General features: G+C 36.4%; 2 protein-coding genes across 3 annotated transcripts; both read right to left on the reverse strand.

Annotated features, from left to right (window-relative positions):
- LOC110447794 (nuclear pore complex protein DDB_G0274915-like) lies at positions 1–16,515 on the reverse strand. 2 transcript variants are annotated; one of them, XM_021493712.1, is made up of 5 exons: positions 16,429–16,515; positions 14,143–14,283; positions 3,170–6,874; positions 2,521–2,640; positions 1–819 (listed from the first exon to the last, which is right to left on the reverse strand). In XM_021493712.1, the coding sequence occupies exons 3-5, from the start codon at positions 5,357–5,359 to the stop codon at positions 376–378; spliced, it is 2,754 nt and encodes a 917-aa protein (XP_021349387.1). In that variant the 5' UTR covers positions 5,360–6,874; positions 14,143–14,283; positions 16,429–16,515; the 3' UTR covers positions 1–375. The 2 variants fall into 2 exon arrangements, with proteins under 2 accessions (XP_021349387.1, XP_021349388.1); XM_021493713.1 differs by lacking the exons at positions 14,143–14,283; positions 16,429–16,515 and having other exon boundaries at positions 3,170–8,884.
- On the reverse strand, positions 9,462–11,408 carry LOC110447795 (zinc finger protein 155-like). The gene has a single exon (XM_021493714.1). The coding sequence runs from the start codon at positions 11,112–11,114 to the stop codon at positions 9,810–9,812; it is 1,305 nt and encodes a 434-aa protein (XP_021349389.1). The 5' UTR covers positions 11,115–11,408; the 3' UTR covers positions 9,462–9,809.
- Positions 16,516–19,776: the final 3,261 nt, after the last annotated feature.

Genomic DNA, 19,776 nt, shown 5'->3' on the forward strand with positions numbered 1-19,776 from the left:
GTGTCTGCTGATATACTTTATGATGATAAAAACACATTTTCCTTTGGAAACTTTGACATACAAACATGTAAAACAAGAACAGAACCACTCGATCACGATAAAAAGTATAAAGACATTTAACTTAAAAAATGAGACTGGATTATTTTTTGTTCATCTTATGGACGAAATACATGTATATGTTCTAGCTAAAAAATGATACAGTCATAGCAGGTAGTTTTCAGTGTTTTGAATAACAAAATTCTGTCACAAACTGTAACTTCAATTATACGTTTCTTTTCAATTATCCCAATATCATCATATCTCTATATAATTAACACAACTTTCTCTGAGTAAATAGTTTCCAACCCTTAATTTGGATGCTCTGTAAAACAGAGATTATTCTTGCGGATGTTCGTTCGAAGCTGGTTGGTCTCGGACTATGTAATGCAGAAGGTCAAACTCCTGTAAAGTCCTCATAGCGATACTGTCCCAGCCCTTGTTCGCCTGCGGGTTCAAGGGGCTGGGATGTTGCAGGCAGTGAACTTTGATATTGGTGATGTTTGCCTCCTTCAGTGCCTGAAGAGCTCTTGCCTCAACGTAGCGCCCTATCGCAACAATGACCTGGATATCGAACATATCAATAAGTTCAAGAAGTGCAGCCGAACACGCCTGAGTGAGCATGTTGCGGTCCCAGACAAAGAGTTCTGGTGGGGTAAGGTTTCGCCCTGATCGTGCCATGAACGCCAGTGGACACATGTTATGTATAAGGCAGTTCTTGAAAAAGTTCTCCGGTGACTTGCAGTAGTTCTTGAAAAATCCCCAAAACCTTGAGCCGCTGACCTGGAACATGAGACAACAAAATACTGTAAGTTGACATACATGAAAAAACTAATTTCCTCGACAAGTCGCAGTTGCTCGTCATAAAAATAAACTTTTTGTCCCAATTTTCATGTTATACAGCATTTCATCTCTCAGTCGAAACAAAAAAATGTATATTACCTACAAGTTATACTGTAAACGTATAGGTTTTAGCAGTAGTTTTATTTAAGCGCTTTCACACAGAAAATATTGCGCTAACCTTTTCACCACTTCAGACCATAATGTATATATCCAAATTACATAGGGGTGAAAGGGTTAAATTATCAATGTGCCAATTGAAGATCATGTATGCAGATCTCAGTTTCATATTTTGTTCCGATTCATTATAATGTAATAACGTGTAAAAAACTGATATCGCGCTAAAAAGTTAGTTTGCTAAAATAACAATCTAATTATAATTATCTGTTACATTGCTTCGTTTACTTCGTACTACGTTCAGACATAGTGCGAATTTAACGAAGCAATGTCACAGATGATTTTAATCAGATAGGCTAAACAAGTACGTTCACAACATACATGTGTATCAATGAAGTGCTTGCATTTTTAAATATAAACTTTATTTATTTTACAACAATTATGAAACAAGTTATTTCAACTTATATTAATCACTTGTTGTGGGAGGTAACCGGAGTACCCAGAGAAAACCCACATGGTCGGGCAGGTGACCCCATACCTGTTACGTCCGATCAGGGAATTGAACCCCTGTCGCCTTGGTGAAAGGCAAGGGCGCTATCCACTGCACAAAACGACCACCCACTTTAGTGCTTGCATTAAAAATGGGGGGGGGGGCAGAACGATGTAAAATAAAAGTGTTCACAATAATCAGTTCTGATTCTTCAAAGAGAGTTTCAAAAAAGAATTTACAGAGACGAAATAAATCAACATATCACACCTATTCACTTCACTGTTTCAGTTGGGAAAAGTACATATACATGTGAACATTTCACACCACGAAACGATCTGAATAGCTTACAACAATGACAGAAAGAACACACGCACAGTTCATGTTATGCAGGATATAATGTATACCCTGTAACCATATAGGTTTTCTCTGTGGCGTAAAATAGAGGCAACCTACCGTAAGTTTGAAGAGAAAAGGGGAGATAATCACTTTCAGTACAGATAATCAAATTTTAAAATTTGTTTGTTACACTGACAGAAAACAAATGATTAAATTTCTCTCATTAATATTCATTATCTTATTATTCTTCACGTTTATAATTGTTACGAATGTATAGGCAATTGTCATACATGTATGTCTACCATAATGTTTAAAAGTTTTAACAAAATATTAGTTCTACTGGATTTTTTTTATAAATAGACGCTAAAGTTGTTTTACAATAAAAATGATAAAAGGAAAAAAACTTAACATCTATCTTTGGTTTTTCATTACAACCCTTTCAACCCCAGGTAACTCTAATGGACTCTTTCATGCATTTATCAGGATGAGTCCATTATGGTCTACGGTGGTGAAAGAGATAATATCAGAACTTCTTTGAACTCTTCAAACCAAGTACATGTAATAACAAGAACCATTTAATGAATAAGGAAAAAGTGTCAGAACTTCACAATAAAAGACATGCATTTTGAATGTAGTCCTAGGGACATGATGGAGAAATAAACGGTATGTTAAGATCTTTGAGAGATTTGTTTAATACCGACCTCTGAACGATGACAGGCCAGTCCCATCACTGGTCGTTTAGGATGTTCTCGCGCAGGTTTGTGTACGGTGCCCTTTATTCCAAGCCAGTCTCGAACTGTTCCCACCTCACCAAACGGTACCTGGTGGAAAAGTTTACAAAACATTGAAAAACATAGGGAAATAGAAGATTCAATCTGTATACATGTATCGATACATGTTTGCACATCTGATGAAATAAGGGTGGTTCATTAGTATCCCTGTCCCCGTGCAGGCAGAACACTAGAGAATTCCACTGTAGTTTTTAATATACATACAGTAACCTCTCCTTAATTCTATATTAGATAAACCTGATGCTTGAATGAGCCACATATATACTATCATAGACCAGATAACTCAGTAGGTTAGAGTGACAGAATAAAGATCCGAAAGATCTAGCATAGGGTTCAAATCCTGGTCTGGTCCCCAGATCTTTTCATAATCATCCGACAAGGCAGATTTGTTTCTTTTCAAAAATCATTTATCAAACCTATACAAAAAGAAAAATATTTCTGAAGCTCAAATATATTTTTTGGCATCAGTACAGGTATCCTCAATTTATAATTTTAAAACTTTTCCAAAAAACATTCACGTTTTAACCTTGAACAGAGACAAAGGTAAACATCAACTTACTCCGTTCTGAGACATTCCGAAGGGTCCAGGGTTCATCCCGAGGAACAGTATAGGTTTCTGTTTGTTGGTGTACCGCCTGACAAAATCAGCATGAGTCTCGAACGCATACACCAGTGGATTGTAGATATGGGACACAGGTTTCTGAAACTGGATTCCTCGAAGTTGATTACATAACTTCTGTTCCAGCAACAAATATTGGTCTGAGAGAGAATATTCACCGTCTAAGACAGAGAAATTAAAAATTGTCAAAATTGGTTGTCTGGTTTCTGGCTCCTGTTTGATGACCACACTGCTAACATCACTATCCTTCGTTTCCGAATTGTCCAGAGACTTTTCCGTTGTTTTCGTTAGATTGTTCTCCAACGGCACATCTGTCCGATGTTCAGATACCATGTACCAGTGATTACACAGACTGTAGTCATAATCGTCATCCCCGTCTGCGTCCTCCTCCTTCATTTTACGTTTTCCGTAACCCTTGCTGCGTTTTTCAGGACTCTTTCCGTAGCCCTGGTGCTGATGTTTCACCAGCTCGTCGTAGTTTGAAGCTTGTTGCTGACCGTATGGCACCATGCCGGGCGGGAACTGCCCGTACTGTAGTTGACGTTGCTGTGACATGTAATAACTGTTGGCCACAGGGGCTGCCCTGTCCATCATTGGGTAGTAAGGATTTCCACGTCCCGGCATTTTCTCTAGCTGAGAATAGTAGGAGCTAGCACTCTGGGTTAGAGATTCTGGGTGTCCGTATGCTGACGGATTTGGACTAGAGGTCATTGGAAATCTTCCATGTAGTGAGTACATAAAGTCCGGATTTAATACTGGCGACATTTTACCCTGATGTTGATAATATGGATGATAAGAAGGACTCCCTGCATCCATTGTGCCCTCAGAGCTGGCATATGCCCCTGCCCCAGGGGGAAGCCTGCTTCCGGGGGGTAAGCTGAGAAACCGCGGGTCTGCACTTTCAGTCAATTGGTAACTTGTACCCCCATCTGATGGAGGCCCTCGGGAGTAGGGAGAATTTGCTGTAGTTGACAAATGTTTTGGTTGTGTCGAAGGATAGGAGCCTCCCTCGCTGCTTTGCAGCATACCTGATGTAGGATAAGTGGAGCTGGTGGTCGTAAGAAGCCCACGTTGGAGACTATAGTTCATGCCACTATGGGCGTTCTGTGGGCCACTGTGGCCACTGTGAGCTGTTGGTGGCTGCTGTATACTGTGAGCACTGGGTGGCATCTGGCCACCAGTGGCGTTGGTATAGTGTGACGATGCGGAGCTGGTTGGAATACGGTCCTGTTGGGAATACACAGGGTTCTGTATCCTCTGAGATAATGTGTAGCTAGCACTTTCAGATGGTGTCAGTCGATCAGACAGCGAATAGTCGGCGTTTGCACTGCCCAGATTTTCTGGGAAGTTCGAACTGGGAGTGAGTCTTTCAGAGTGAGCAAATGTATTGTTGTTGGTACCTTGGTGTCTTTCAGACATAGCAGAAGCATAGCTGGTGGTACTTGGCGTAAGCCGTTCTGCAAATTCTGCTGCTAGGTTGGCCGGCAATCCATCTCGAAGGGAAGAGAAGTCTGCACCTGGATTGGTTGGTAGTCCACGGTCGGGTAGATTATAATTTGAACTAGAGCCAGGAGTGAGTCGGTCTGACAGGGCATAATTTGAAGCTGCACTCGGAGTCAGCCTCTCCGACAACGGATAATTTGTGCCTGCTCCAGCAGTTAATCTTTCAGGTAAAACAAAATTTGAACTACTTCCTGGTGTGAGACGTTCTGAGAGAGAAAAGTTTGTAGCACTGGCCCCGGGGGTGAGTCTCTCCGAGACATTGTAGCTGGTGGCACTGGCCCCAGGGGTGAGACGGTCTGCCATGTAATTAGACCCTGTACCAGACTGTAGCCTTTCTTGCAGGGTGTAATTGGTGCTCCCACCTGATGCCTGACGATCAACATAATTTGATGACGAATTTTGGGCCAATCGTCCATGTAGGGAATAATCCAGACCTGGGCCTGAACTGGCTGATAGCGGGTCAGAAAGGGAGTAATTTGCACTCCCTCTTGCCCCACCTCTGTCTTGAGAGGGGTACCCCATAGGGGACCCCAACGATAGACTGTCTGCAGAGGGAAAGTTTATGCCCCCGCCGCCCGGGAGAAATTTCTCCGACAAGCTGTTCAACACACTCTCGGGTATATCCATGACTTATGATCGACACAAACTAACACTGGGCAGTAGTTTTCCAAAATAGTTGAAATCTGAGCAGTTTGTTAATCCGTTCAACAGACGACATATCATAACAAAGTTTTTTTTAAACAATTACGAATAATAATTACTGAACACTTGGTGATCAATGGAGAACGATTTTGAGATTCTGTGAATTTGTAGAGATCTGTTTGACACAAAGTAGACTACAGATGTTCATTACTTTGTTTCTTGTATTTATCCAATTAATGACATTAAAAATAAAACATGTTAGATTTGAAACAAAGTTGTTGACATATACAAATTTCGGTAGTAAATTACACATAAATGTTATCACATTATTTCAATGGATGCCCTAAATACTAATAATACTGAGATTATATTTTTTCAATCATAAATTAGCTGAATGTTTCATATCAATTTAATTTTTATAAATTTTGTAATATTATACAAATCAAAATCTATTATTTTACATTGTAATTGAATTTAAAAACTGGAGTTTAGAATCAAATTCATGATTTCAATGAATATTTTAATGAAGCAAAAATTTGAAAATGCACCAAATCACAACCTCTGTTATGTAAATAATTCTTAGTTCATTATAAACTTTCTTTGCCATGTGTTAGTCCTATCAATATAAGTTATCATTTCAAGTTTATAGTTATTTAACTAAATGTCTAAAATTTCTAAAAGTGTTTTAATTCAAAGAATATAATTCACAGAAAAAATAACAATATGGTCACTGCCTATATATAGTTAACCAGATGTAGATAAAAAATGTTCAAGCAGAGAAAAAAATTGGCGCTTGAAACTTTAAAAGAACAAACACCAAATTGTTGACTTGATCCTATATGTATATCAAAAGATAAAAAGACGAGGAAAGTATCAGAGACAGGTCAAAAGCAAAATGTGATCCAAAACATGTAGATATTCAAGTAAAGAAAGAGACAATGTTTGAACTGATGAAGAGAAATTACGTCGTTACAATACACGGATATTGTTTTGGAAACAAGATAACTCCTTCACACACTGACACGAGACACGGGAAATATATATTCCAAGAGATCTAGACCGGTTCATATGTGTACCAAAGGGTTCTGATTCAGGCTAATTCACAAGATGTAAAGCCATATGCTTGGGTATAGTGTATTCCTCTGTTGTGGTTAGGTTTGGTTAATATCCAAGTCTATAAGTTTCCATAGGAACAACAAATTAATGGTAAATTGGTTAATATCCATGTTTAGTTGCCTTAGGAACAACAAGTTAATGGTTAATAACAAATTCAGCTTAATCCACGATGACGTTTAAATCCAAGTGAAGTCTGTCTAGATCCGTAAAAGAATCGTAGAAACAAGTCCGGTGATATTTTGACGGGGATACACGGATGGGTTGTCCGCGTTCGGAGTGCATTTCTGATGTCACCATTAGTGAAGTTACGAATCCTGAGGTGTTAGTCCCAACACCAAAGTTACGATAAAACAACTACGCTTGAACATCCATGTTTGTCTTCAACTGTAAAATTACACAAAAGTCTATTATTTTCATCATCATAATTTTTTACATTGTATTTACAAAATGTTGAGGGAAAAAAAGGACAAAATGATGCGAAAACAAAAATGAAAACATAAAATCTTGACATATTTAGGATGGATTCTCGTTGACCCTAGGCAATATTTCTATAACTAGAAATACAACATTTTCTTTTCTCATATCAAATCAGAATTTCCCAGAAAATTACTTTTCTGTAAACATATTTACTTGTCACCCTATTTACACTGCCACATAGATTACTAAAACAAGAAACCGCCAATGGTGATAGTGCCAGATTGCTAAAGTACATTTTCATGTAACTTTTAGCATCACATGTGATAAGCATCCTTAGATACATAAGCAACTTAATTACTTGGTAAGTGATCTAAACTTATCTTCTTAACCATAGTGCAGATGTGGTCTGACCTTAACCAATCTTTTTAACCTGGTCGGTCAAGCGGAAAATGTAGGTCAGACCCAACATCTGAAGCATTGCATGTGATTAGCATCCGTAGATACATATATAAGCCATGCAAGTTAAGTTGATGTACAATACGTAGTGACTTAGAAACTGACCTCAACCAATATTCTTAACCTGGTCACTGAAGCGGAAAATGTAGGTCAGAAGCAGCATCCCAAGCATTGCATGTGATAAGCATCCTTAAGTTACATAAGCAATGCAAGTTTCATTGATGATGAACAAGTAGTTACTTGGTAAATGACCTAAACCAATCTTCTTAACCAGTGTAGATGGGGCCTGACCTAACCAATCTGCTTAACCTGGTCAGTCAAGCAGAAAATGTAGGTCAGAAGCAGCATCTGAAGCATTGCATGTGATAAGCATCATTAGATACATATAACCATGCAAGTTTAGTTGATGTGGGATAATTAAAAACTTGGAAACTGAGCTTAACCATTTTTCTTAACCTTAGTGCAGACAGAGGGACGGACAGACGGATGGGAATCGCTAATCTATAATCCCTGATTGCGTTGCAATCTGGCCAAAATTGACATATACATATTTATTTTTCTATGTATATTCTTGTTGTGGCTGAGCTAGACTTCCTTTGTTTCAACACAAAGAAAATGCATGGTTCTGGTACAGACCCATCATGCTAAGATTTTGCATAATACAATAAAATTAACCCATTTTGGTCTAAGTAATCATAATGTAAAAAGTTAAAATATACTCAAAATCTGTGCGTAGCTTACATTGGACCCATCTTTATTTGTCTAGTGAGTATGTAAAATGTATCTATGCACAATTTCTAACTAATACAACATTAAAAGCAACTACAATTTTTATGTACAATTCTGGGCCTATGTTTACAACCAAGTGGACCAGGGATTATCTATGGTAAAGAGCAATCTCCAAGCTTTCTATTTTGTAAAGTGCCTTCCCTATACCCTCCTTTCTTAAATTTGGAGAACAAAACAGATCACATAAAGTCAACTTTAAAATTGCTTCCTTTTTTCAAGAAAAGCAATACATTTTCAATTTATACCTAATAATTCATATATATTAAAGACATTCCGGGGGGAGGGGGCAGGAAATATTTCATTTTTTTACTTTCCATATTATCTTTTCATTAAAGAGCTAAATGCCTCCTGTAACTAAGTGTTCTTAGTTTTTACCCACTTTAAAATTGACTTTAAGTCTCTCTCATTTTTTTTATGAGGCAGTTGCTGAAGAAATTCCTCATTTCTTTAATTCTTTTAAATAGAGGATAGATGGAAGTTGTGAGTTTACACTGGTATTCCCTCCCTTCTCCATCCCCTAATTAATGGTCATTTCCCTGTCATAGTACAAAATGTGAATCTTACTCTCTGGGGGTATAATAGTTAAGTAAATCAATATAACAATTATGCTTACAAATTGGTCACGGGTAGATATAATGTTCCTACATATGAAATTATGTACATTAAGATAATTTTATAAAAATCCTTTTTATATTACACATGCAAGGGGACAAGAAACTCACAAAGAAAATACAAAATTTATAAACTGAAGAAACAGCAAAAAACAAAACAAAAACCTGAAAATTGGGGAGTATATATGTGGTTTCAATAAAAAAAAATAAAAAAAATAAAAGGAAACATACAAAAGGGAAGCATGGAAATTTTCAAAAATTTCCTTCTTATTTCATGATGCAAATTTAATACAAGAAACAAAAATACCATATTTTTTCTAAAACATGCCATTTTTAATAAGTAAACATTAAGGGTCCTTGTTCTACTGCAAGCAAAACACTAGAAATTTCCACTGTTTTTTTTTTTTTTTAATTTTGTATTAAGAAATAACTTCAATAAGATATCAGGCCCTATTGTATTTTCATATAAAGTAAAGTTTATTTTTTTAAATTCAATTTCATCTTTATTTTTCTTAAAAGTTTTGCAAGGTATTGTTCTCTTTACAGAAATAATTAATAAAGTTTTTACAGAAAAAAATGTTTTGGGTGTGGTACAAGGATCCTTAACACGTTCACCCCTACGTAACTTTAGTAGACTCTACCATACATTCATCTGGATGAGTCCACTATGGTCTACAGTGGTAAATGGGTTAACTACTACATGTATATACAATTATTAACACTATATATTCTAACACTTATAATTATATTCTAAGTCTTACAGGAACTATACCATTACATTTCATCAATAATATAGGCATCATTTGGGTATTTTCTAAATGAATACAGTTGGTACATTATTTTATCTACTATCATTCTCAAACTAACAGGAAAAAACTACCCCCCCCTCCCCCTGTAATTTTTTTTAACAATTGTGACTTCACTCCAATCAGGAAACCTGAAGAAAATTAATATAAATTGAAAATTTCAAATTATCTTTTCTTTTGATTTCATAAGAATAGTCTCTCTATTTCAAAAACTGTCCAAAGAGTCATTTTTCTGAAAGATTAACTCAAGTTTGTTATCCACTGATCAATTGTTGTTTCCTTTTCTCTGCTAGTCTGAGTATCCGCTATGGTGGCTTCATCCACCTCATCCAACTCTTCCTCTTTGAATGGCTCCTCGTCAAGATTTTCTATCACAACACAAATGTCTTGGCTGACTGGCTCCTCCCCAAAGTTTTGTACCTCAACATACATTTCATCTTTGACCGCTTCCTCGTCAGCTAGGATTACACTGATTGTATTTACGTCAACATTTTTGTGAGACTTGTTCTTTGCTCGTTTGGAAGGGGATTTGCCTTTTCCTGAATCTGACAGCTTATTTTTCAGATCAAGAGCTGATGACTTCCTCTTTGTTTTAGAACTGTGTTTGTTTTTCTTCTTAACGAGACCAGTTGTCTGAGAGTGCTTCTCTTGTTCGTGTCGCTGAAGGTATTCCGCTCTGGTGAACCCTTTGTCGCACTTCGTACAAGGAAACTTCTTGAAGCCGTCATGAGTTTTTTGGTGGATATTGAGATTGCCTTTTTGACTGAAGCGCTTACCACATTTGCAGACATATGGTCTGTCATTGGTGTGGGTTCTCATATGTTGCTTCAAAAGATATGACTTAAAAAACTTGGCATCACATCTGTCACATCTGAAATTTTTTCTTTGAAATGGTAAATGAGTATTTTCGTGTTCTATCAGGACATCCCTGAGGGCAAACTTTTTATTGCAGTGAACACATTGAAAGTGTGTAGAGGGATCGCTATGGGACCTTTCGTGTCTCTTCAAAGCACACTTTCCGGTGTAAGACTTACTGCAGAGTTGGCATTTGAAGCTCCGCTCAGTGCTGTGAACGGTGCGTATATGCCTATTTAACGTGGACCCTCTTAGAAAAGACTTGCCACAGACTTCACAGGAGTTCAACCGAGTGCAGGTGTGAGATCGAATATGTATGGTAAGCTCGGAGGAATTAAGAAGCGTCCTGCCACACAGGTGACACAAATGCTGGTTCACTGCGGGTAATTTTCTGACCCTTGTGGCATCGTGCATCTCAACATGTGCTGCGAAGTTTTTGGCATGCTTAATGACTTTAGAACAGATGGGACAAACCTGATTCATAACATTTTTAACAACAAACTTGCTATTGTCTTGTTCCATCTTAGGATTTGCAGAGGGTTTCTTAACCTCTTGATCAAGAGCACACTTTTTTGGTTTTCCAGTTTGTGTTTTCCTGGTTTTCTTGGATTTAATATTGGAATGATCATGATCTTGACCTCTTTTTGTGGTTGATTTTGAAACCTTCCTACCAATTTTCAGCGCTTCCATTACCTCTGTGATTTTAAATTTTTCACAATAATTTGGTAGTTTAATGAACTTTTGTTTTTATGTCTAGTGTTTTGCTCAAACTGACTTTCCTTTTTGTGCCAAACTTCCAGTCTTGCATTCATATAGCCAAGTCTTTTTTATAGAATTTGCTGTTGTGTTAAATTCCTTTGTTCCTTGATATTTACTTTCCCAAACTTAATCAGAAAAACAAAAATCTCAAACTGATTGCACTTACATTAAAAATTATTGTTAAAAAAAATTAACATGATTTTTTTTAACAAATATTGTTTTTAAGATAACTTAACCCTGGAGAAGGAAAATATAGAAAGCTTGTTTTTAGGTACAAGAACAAACTAAAATAGGAGTTACTAGTTACCTGAAGTGTATTCCCTAAGTGTCAAACTGATCATTATTTTATTTTTTTAAAAATCTTATAATTTTTGCTAGATGCAATCAATGGATCAGATTTCAATATAATTGGATTAACTTTTTTGACCAGGGTTTATTCATAACTATCAATTAACTAGGAGTTAAATTTGATACAACTTTTAGCAAGAAAGCTCCCTAAGTTAAGTCGATGCTAACTTGCATTGAAGACAACTGGAATGAACTGCTCCCTCCTCCACCCGAGAGATCCCAAAACAGGTAGGTTGTTGATACTGTTTGGATCAGCCCGTCCTGTATAAGTGTCCGTTCAGTTTGAATCAGCATCCACAGCCTTCCTTAATTTTAGCAGTGCTTAATCTTTTTGGAAGGTCCAAATGTGAACTACCAGCGCCGGTCACGGTCCGAGCTGTAGATCTCTGCAGGTCGTTCTTGTTTCTGATACCTACATTAATTTTACACGAGATTTTAAATCTTTGAATCTTAAATGCAAGCAAAATAATCAAATCAAGTAAAGAATAACAGTTCACATACAAAACGAAAAAACTCAGAAGAATTCAAAATAATAGCTTGGAACCTGTAATTGTATTAAGATTTCATCAACTTACTTATTGCCTGCCGTCTGCCATTTTGAAAACCTGGGGTTTTGCTTTCTTTTCTACAATTATTGAATATCATGTCATGACAAAACTGAAAGCTCAGCCTCTGCATACACCACTGTTCGAGTGATACAAGTATACATGTTTTAATTTTCGATGTACATCTATGGAATCGTGTGACAGCATTATAATTGTAAAATTGACTATTGAGTTTTTAAGTCAAGTGTTGCTCCTCTGTAGACTGTAATCTTCAAAAGACATAACAATCTAGCGATTTGTCAGTTAATTGTGCCTGGAATCATTCAAATAGGTTTCCGCTAATTGTGTGGTTTGCTAGGAAGAATCATGTGGCAGCATAATGGCAAAATTGACAAGTTTTGAAATCAGGGATCACTCCACTGTAATTTTTAAAAGACAGGTCTCAAAGTTAACTTAGCTATTTGTCAGTTGTGATTCTGCTTCTAACCGATCTAGTAGCTTTTTACCTAATGGTGTGCTTTCTAGATTGTCATGACAAATTCCAATAATGTAGAGAAGATATGCGTTTCGAGAGCAGAACCGTTGGATTTTAAAGACGGCAGTAATATCTACCCATGGGGAATGTACGATTTATAAGTATACCACTGGAAAAAGCATATACCAAATCACATCCTCTATACTCCAGGGGTTACACTCACCTTTGCTCTCTGCACCCCTGAAATATGTCATTACAAAAGTGAAGGCTCAGTGTGCACCACCTTCTGGGTGAGACAGGAAGACTAATTTGATCCTTTGATATACATCAAAATAATTTGTCGGTTGTGTAACAGTTAAGTAGACTGGCTTTGAAGTTGGGTGTTGCTCCTCTGTAATCTTCAAAGGACAGGTATCACCCTAGCAATTGGTAAGTTATTGTTTTTACTTTGAGACCAATCAAGTAAGTAGTTGTGTGCCTTCCATTAAGCTATGACATAGTCCAGGGATGCAGGGAACGACAGTGAGAGTACCTCCAAAACTATCGAGGATGACCGAATCATGAAGTGTTTGTTTTCTAAATATAAACACTTATCATAGAACATCCCACTATTTCCTTCATTTCTTTCAAATTCCAGTACAATTAACTCAATCACCCCTGAAATTTCATGAGTTAAATATGGTTAATATCTGTTTCAGAATTAAGACTTAACCCTGCTGAGAAACAACACATGTTAGTATACAATGATTTCCTTCAGTTAATTCAGACAGACATCATAGATAGCGAAACAGGGTTCACAAACGATTTTAAAGCAAAAGAATGAACTTAAAAGATGAAAATCATTCCACAATGTACAGTGTAGCTGTTTGAAATTAAAATGTTAAAAGATCTGGTTTGTATATCAGTGTATGTGTATACTGGGGAAATGATTAATTTCACAGCAGGCAAAGGATTAAAGGCACATATATAATATGTTAAATGTGAATCTTAATGAATTTCAAAAAACTCTGTTAATTGTCTTTCATTTTAATTTCATAATGTATTCACCGTGTTGCAATTTCTACCAGTTTATTCCACATTTATAAAAGAGATTCTGATGTTATTTACATGTGGTACAGTATTAGCATAAGCCCTTGGGACATATATTTTTGTGAAAGGTTGCCCTTCAGAATCAAGCCGTTAAACAAGCATGGCTTCCACTTGCTTTCATTTTGTATTGATCCTTGAGAATAATTTCCCATATTTGCGCCAAAGAATTTGAAATGGACCATTAATTAGATAAAAAAAATGCTTGTTCATCATACATGGATTTGATAACTGACCGAGATAAAGTCGAAGTCAATATAACTTAAGAGATTTCAGTATATGGACTGAAAATGTACAAATAGTGTTCGCTTAATGTGGATGTTGTTTAAAAAAAAGTCCTACCTACCAGTCATACCAATCAAGGCATTGAAAAGATATTTTGAACCTCTGCCCTACATATCAATACATCAAACTGTGACCAAGTTTTGATTGGTCATAAGGCAAACAATGCAACACATTTTAAGTATGAACTTATCAGTCCAACAATAACTGCATGTACTATTACCATTTCAGCAAGTTGAAGAAAACATCCTGTTAAGGCCAAATCTCAACGGATACAATTTGCTGGCTTGTGGTGATATCTGCACTCCAATTGAAGTCGTGTGGTCCAACAGGGTTGAACATTGACGACGGTCACAATTTGCATCTGTAAAGCATAATAAAGCTATCTTAAAAATGTGTGAGCAGTGTGCAAAATTAACATTTATTCAAACTATGATATATACCATAACAATGCTATGGTAGTGGAACTTTGTGGATTACCGACAACTATATGGAGCTCAATGAATTAGTGTCTGTATAAAAGTAACAGTTCAAAGGTCCCCGGTACAAATTCTGGTCTGGCTGTTGCAGTTTATGCCCAGCTAAATATACACACAGAAGGTGGTATAAGGTCTCATATTTCTTTGGTGTCAAAACGCTTTGTTGGTGGACGGAGGAATGAAGAATAAAATGAGATGAATTTAGTCTTAACTGGAATTGAAAATAAGCTCCATTTTACTCCATCAACAGCGATTTTGTTTTAAGAAAGATTTCAGGCAAAACTGGCAATTTTTTTTTCAAACTTTGATGACTCCATTTACTAAGAGATACTCTGCTCGTGCCTTATAATGAATGAAATGAGATGAATTTAGTCTTAACTTGAATTAAAATTAAGCTCCATTTTACTCCATCAACAGCGATTTTATTTTAAGAAAGATTTCAGGCAAAACTGGCAATTTTTTTTTCAAACTTTGATGACTCCACTTACTAAGAGATACTCTGCTCGTGCCTTATAATGGAGTAAGCCTAGGAGGCACGGTAGTCTAGGGGTAGGAAACCGGGTTCGTGACCGAATGGTTGCGAGTTCGAGTCAGGGCATGGCACTGAGTTGTATCTTTGAGCAAGATACTTTTCTCAGACTACTAAGCTGTAAATGAGTATGTGGTTGGGCAGTGCTAGAATTGTTCAAGGCTAGCTGTGAGCGCCGAAATGACAACACCAGTTGTATGCTCCCCAATGAGTTGAGAAAGATAACTTTGAGGTGACCTATGAGGTTGTGATAAAGTGGTATATAAGAACCTCAAATTATTTTTATTAAATATGGTGACATGTCATAATGAGTAGTAAATACCATACTTGGCCATGCAGGCCATATATATATCATGCATGGCTGTTGTTTCCTTTTTTAAGTAGGGTTTTTGTATAGTAATGATTCATTATTTCAGGAATCATGCATTATTTTGATAAAATAACACTCATGAGTTATATGCAGTATTAGTCATATAGATACTTAATCTTATAAATTGAACAATCTTAATTTAATGCATGTAGCTATGGTAATATCTATTCCTTATTCATAGCTGTGACAACACATATAAATAATTTGTCAGAAGCTACATTAATATCACTGCTAGGCAATGCCACTTACTCAATCAAGTTGTTTCTCAGTATATTTAATTCATATGGCACCATAATCAACTACTTCTCCTTCCGGCACAATGTTGATATTTTTTTCAGAAAAGCTAATAACGATGTAATTTATGTTATAAAATTGCAAATATGAAACACGATCTGACAGATGATAATATACATTCAATGACTTTCATACACAGGGAAAATTCTGAAATTTTAGATCAGTGGGCCATTTTCAGTAATTTTGAAATCAAGAGGGGCTATTCTATGTAAAATTAAAAGAAAACAGGAAGGTTAACACTGAGGGGTTAATTTCAGTTTTGAGGGGTCAATGGCTCCCTGATTATCCCTGCATGCATTTGATATCAGGTAAGACTTTTTAATTTTTCACTTATCACGTTTCAGATATTCATGAAATGCATATCAAACTTAAGTGGGCTTTAAGTAAGCAGTTACTGAACTATGCAAACACATAACCATCACTTTGAGTACCAGTTAGATCTACACTGCAGTAGCTACAGTCGTCTCCCGTCGTGTAATGTCGTTATTGGTAACTACGACGTATACAATGCAAATGCAGTGATAGCGTCTCTTCTGGCATTGTAAAACACGATGGGGGGTTCAGATTGCAAACATATTACACGTATGTGTAACATACAAAATATTATGAAGGGAGAAATGCAACCAGAGCAGATAAACAAGGCGAGTGTAGCATGAGGTTGATATTGTCTGCTCCCACCGTTTTCATCTGTAAATCTGGGCTCCTTGTGTATTCGGCCGGTTGATGCGGAGACTGAGAGCGAAGATCTTGTGATGCTTAACAGAAGAGTGCATGCGATTTAAGATTATCCTGCAACTATAGAGCACGAAATATCGTAAAATAATACAATCAACCAACCTGCTTCACCGTATTCACGAGATAAATGATGCTTTGATTATTGCAAAATTCTCACAAATGATTTTCAAACCGGAAACAGAATATGACTTTCTAATAAATAAAACCGGAAGTATAGTTCGTATTCCGGAAAAAACTGACCCCTCGTTAGCGTCCGTACCGGTGACTATTGGAGGTGAAATTATTATTGTGATTCATTGAATAACATAAATATAATATCCGTTGAAAAAAATGTTTATTTAAAATAATTATTATGTTTTTTCTAGGATATTTCAGAGGCTTTTAAAATTAAAATAAGCATTTAATGTATTCTCGAGTCACTTTTCTTTGTGTGAGAACACGAGTTTTCTCCCTTAGTACGTATGTATAAATTATATAATTTGTCTGGGTATGTGGTTATGTTCTTGTTTGCCATGATATTAGTCTTGTGTGTATTGACAGTTAACGGTAGACTTGTTTTATATCTTTTATTACATACTTACTAATAAATACGTTTTTTTTTTTGTATGCGATACGACACAATTGCTCTAACCCATATCAGCCCTCGCCGTATCACACCCCAAAACCTGTATCAGACCCCGCCGTATCACACCCCAAAACCGATATCAGCCCGCAAAACCCATATCACACCCCATTTGGAAAAAAATAAATCGTTTTCCAATATTTCAAAAATGAAAATAAATCATAAGATAGTAGTTGTTATTAGTAAGTATGTAATACACAGAATAAAACACGCCTTTTTCCATATATATATCCTCGACCAATATCAGCCCGCTGGCCTTCGGCCCTTGGGCTGATATTGCAGTCTCGGGATGATACTGGGTGTGATATGGAAAAAAGGCATATATTATTCTCTATATATAGCTGACAGTTAAGAAAAGCCCTTATATAAGAAGATTGCGTGCTCACACTGGACCTTTTGCTGGTTACTCACTCAGGGGTGAATCCGTAAACTTTTATCTTACCTCAGAAATATGATTATGTAGATTTACAAGAGATTTGACTTGCTATTTAAATTCGTTTAATTGGTATGTTTTAGTCCGATCTAGCCCAATCACAATATATAAAATGTGATAGTTAAGTCTGGCCGTACAATATACACACAGCAGTATACAGTTATAGAGTTTAAGTGTTTTTATGTTCGACACTCTCCGTTAGGTGAGGAACTGGTTTAAATTTTGCATTTGAAGTACATGCCCCTCCCACCACCCTCACTCAGCACACCCCAGCCCCTTCCCCTTGCTTTTACAATTCCTCCCATTTTCACCGCTTTATCGAACAATAATAATCCCTGATTATTCGAATAATAAGTACCGTAATGGTTAACATTTTTTACCTATAGAAGCCAGTACGTAATACACGTTTTAAACCCTTTGGCTATATTGGTAGGATGTAATATAAATGGCATCCTCGATATCCAGGGGTTAAGTTCACTTTCGCTCTCTACATCCCTTGGAATATGACATTGTCCGGATCGTCTGTTTCGAATACTTGTTTATATGGAAAGGGGTACTTTTAGTTCTATGACTATTAATCTATATATTCAGTGACTTATTAACTCTTTTTTTCTACTCGCAACGTAACAAGCATGCTTTGTTGTCCAGAAAATATAGATGTGAAAACAGAAATATAAATCATAATAAATCTTATATAAACGTAACGTCAAATATTGACGCACAACCGGAAAAACACGGAGTTCCGCTACATCAGCGTTATTTCAAATATGACATTGATCAAATATATATGTCATGTATGCCATCTTGTTCAGAACAATTCCATGTTTTCCTCAATACTTCCTGTAAATATATAGAATTTGAGAGTATGTATAGTGAATAACTTCTGCTATAACGTCAAACTTATCTATTATTAACGAAATGACGTCAACATTATGCTACCCTATTGTGCGTCAACGCCTGACGTAACGTCATACAAACTATCTCAATTTGTAAAATATCACTCACATATAAATCATGTTTGTCATTTCGGTCCACCAAAGTCATTTCTGTATATAAAGGATAAAGATTGATTAAATCAACAGAAATATACATAGTTAATTTTAAACAGTCCTTGCATTCAACCGCATATCCACTTTAAAACTTGTGACTAGCTTACTTGCATTTATACCGCATAGGATACGGGTTTTTTTAACACTCTTTGCATTTTTTGGACGACTCGTCATTTTTCATGATTCAGTGTTTAACATATGAACGATATTTTGCAAACAATCGCTGTTCTGTTCTTTCAAATTCTTATGAGATGTATAATCTTTCTAAGTGTAGCTAGTCATTGTCCGTCTCTTGCATGCCTTGAGAAAGGAGATGGCTGCTCCGAAAATTCGCATTCGGTTTGTCCACAATGTCGACAAGATTTAGTGATCTAGGATAGTCCAGGGAATATTAAATTTAGACAGATTATGTGATAAGCCTTTTACCAAAAAATAAATAAAATACAAAAAATAATAGAATTGAAATATATGAAATAATCTTGAAACATTGAATATTCGTCCTCAAACCACACTTCTAAACATGCTGAGGTATATAAATCAATTTAAAAGGCACATTCGTTTCGGTTCTTTTAAAATATTTGAGCAAGTAGGTCCCTATGCGCCTTCGATACTCCAGAGGTTGCACCCTCTCGGAACCTCTAGAATATATGTCATAGAGAAATGACAGCGCGCGGCCAGCTATTTGATTGTTCTCATGTAAACAAATCCCCGACCAATTGCTAGGCTGAAACCTATCCATTGAATGTTACAGAGGAGTGACTTCAAACCAAATCAGTCACGTGACTGAGGTATTCATTGCTGTACATCAAAGTGTCAAACTAGTTTTGCTTATCTCATCCACAAGGTGGCACACATTGAGCCTTCGGTTTTGTATTCCAACAGTCAGATAACGTATTTTATTTATTATTATTTTATTAACCTCGAGTAAACGGACTCATGGGTATAATACATATATTACAAGATAAGTACAACGTATTATGCAATACAATACAGAATAACATATGGACATATGTTAAGAGGAGAAAATGTAAGTTAGCGTAACCATGGGAGTACCGCTAATTGTCCCTATATTCTTGATAGATTTCTAACTGCAAATCGGTTAGGTATGCGTTAATTGCTTTTTCTTCCTCAAACTATGTTTTAACAAGGGTTGTCAAAGCAGTCACATTTTGGTAACCGGTTAATCGAACAATTTTCCGATCAAGTAACCGGTTAATCGAACAATCTTCCGATCAATTAACCGGTTAATCGAACAATCTTCCGATCAAGTAACCGGTTAATCGAACAATCTTCCGATCAAGTAACCGGTTAATCGAACAATCTTCCGATCAAGTAACCGGTTAATT

Source organism: Mizuhopecten yessoensis, unplaced genomic scaffold (genome assembly GCF_002113885.1).
Source record: "Mizuhopecten yessoensis strain PY_sf001 unplaced genomic scaffold, ASM211388v2 scaffold3621, whole genome shotgun sequence".
Classification (NCBI taxonomy): domain Eukaryota; kingdom Metazoa; phylum Mollusca; class Bivalvia; order Pectinida; family Pectinidae; genus Mizuhopecten; species Mizuhopecten yessoensis.

Excerpts from the sequence above, each read along its gene's own strand:
- LOC110447794 (XM_021493712.1), bottom strand. The coding sequence starts at position 5,359 with ATGGATATACCCGAGAGTGTGTTGAACAGCTTGTCGGAGAAATTTCTC. Across the intron at positions 2,641-3,169 it reads TCGGAATGTCTCAGAACGGA|GTACCGTTTGGTGAGGTGGG; the intron begins GTAAGTTGATGT and ends CTTTTCCACCAG. Across the intron at positions 820-2,520 it reads TGGCCTGTCATCGTTCAGAG|GTCAGCGGCTCAAGGTTTTG; the intron begins GTCGGTATTAAA and ends CTCATGTTCCAG.
- LOC110447795 (XM_021493714.1), bottom strand. The coding sequence starts at position 11,114 with ATGGAAGCGCTGAAAATTGGTAGGAAGGTTTCAAAATCAACCACAAAA.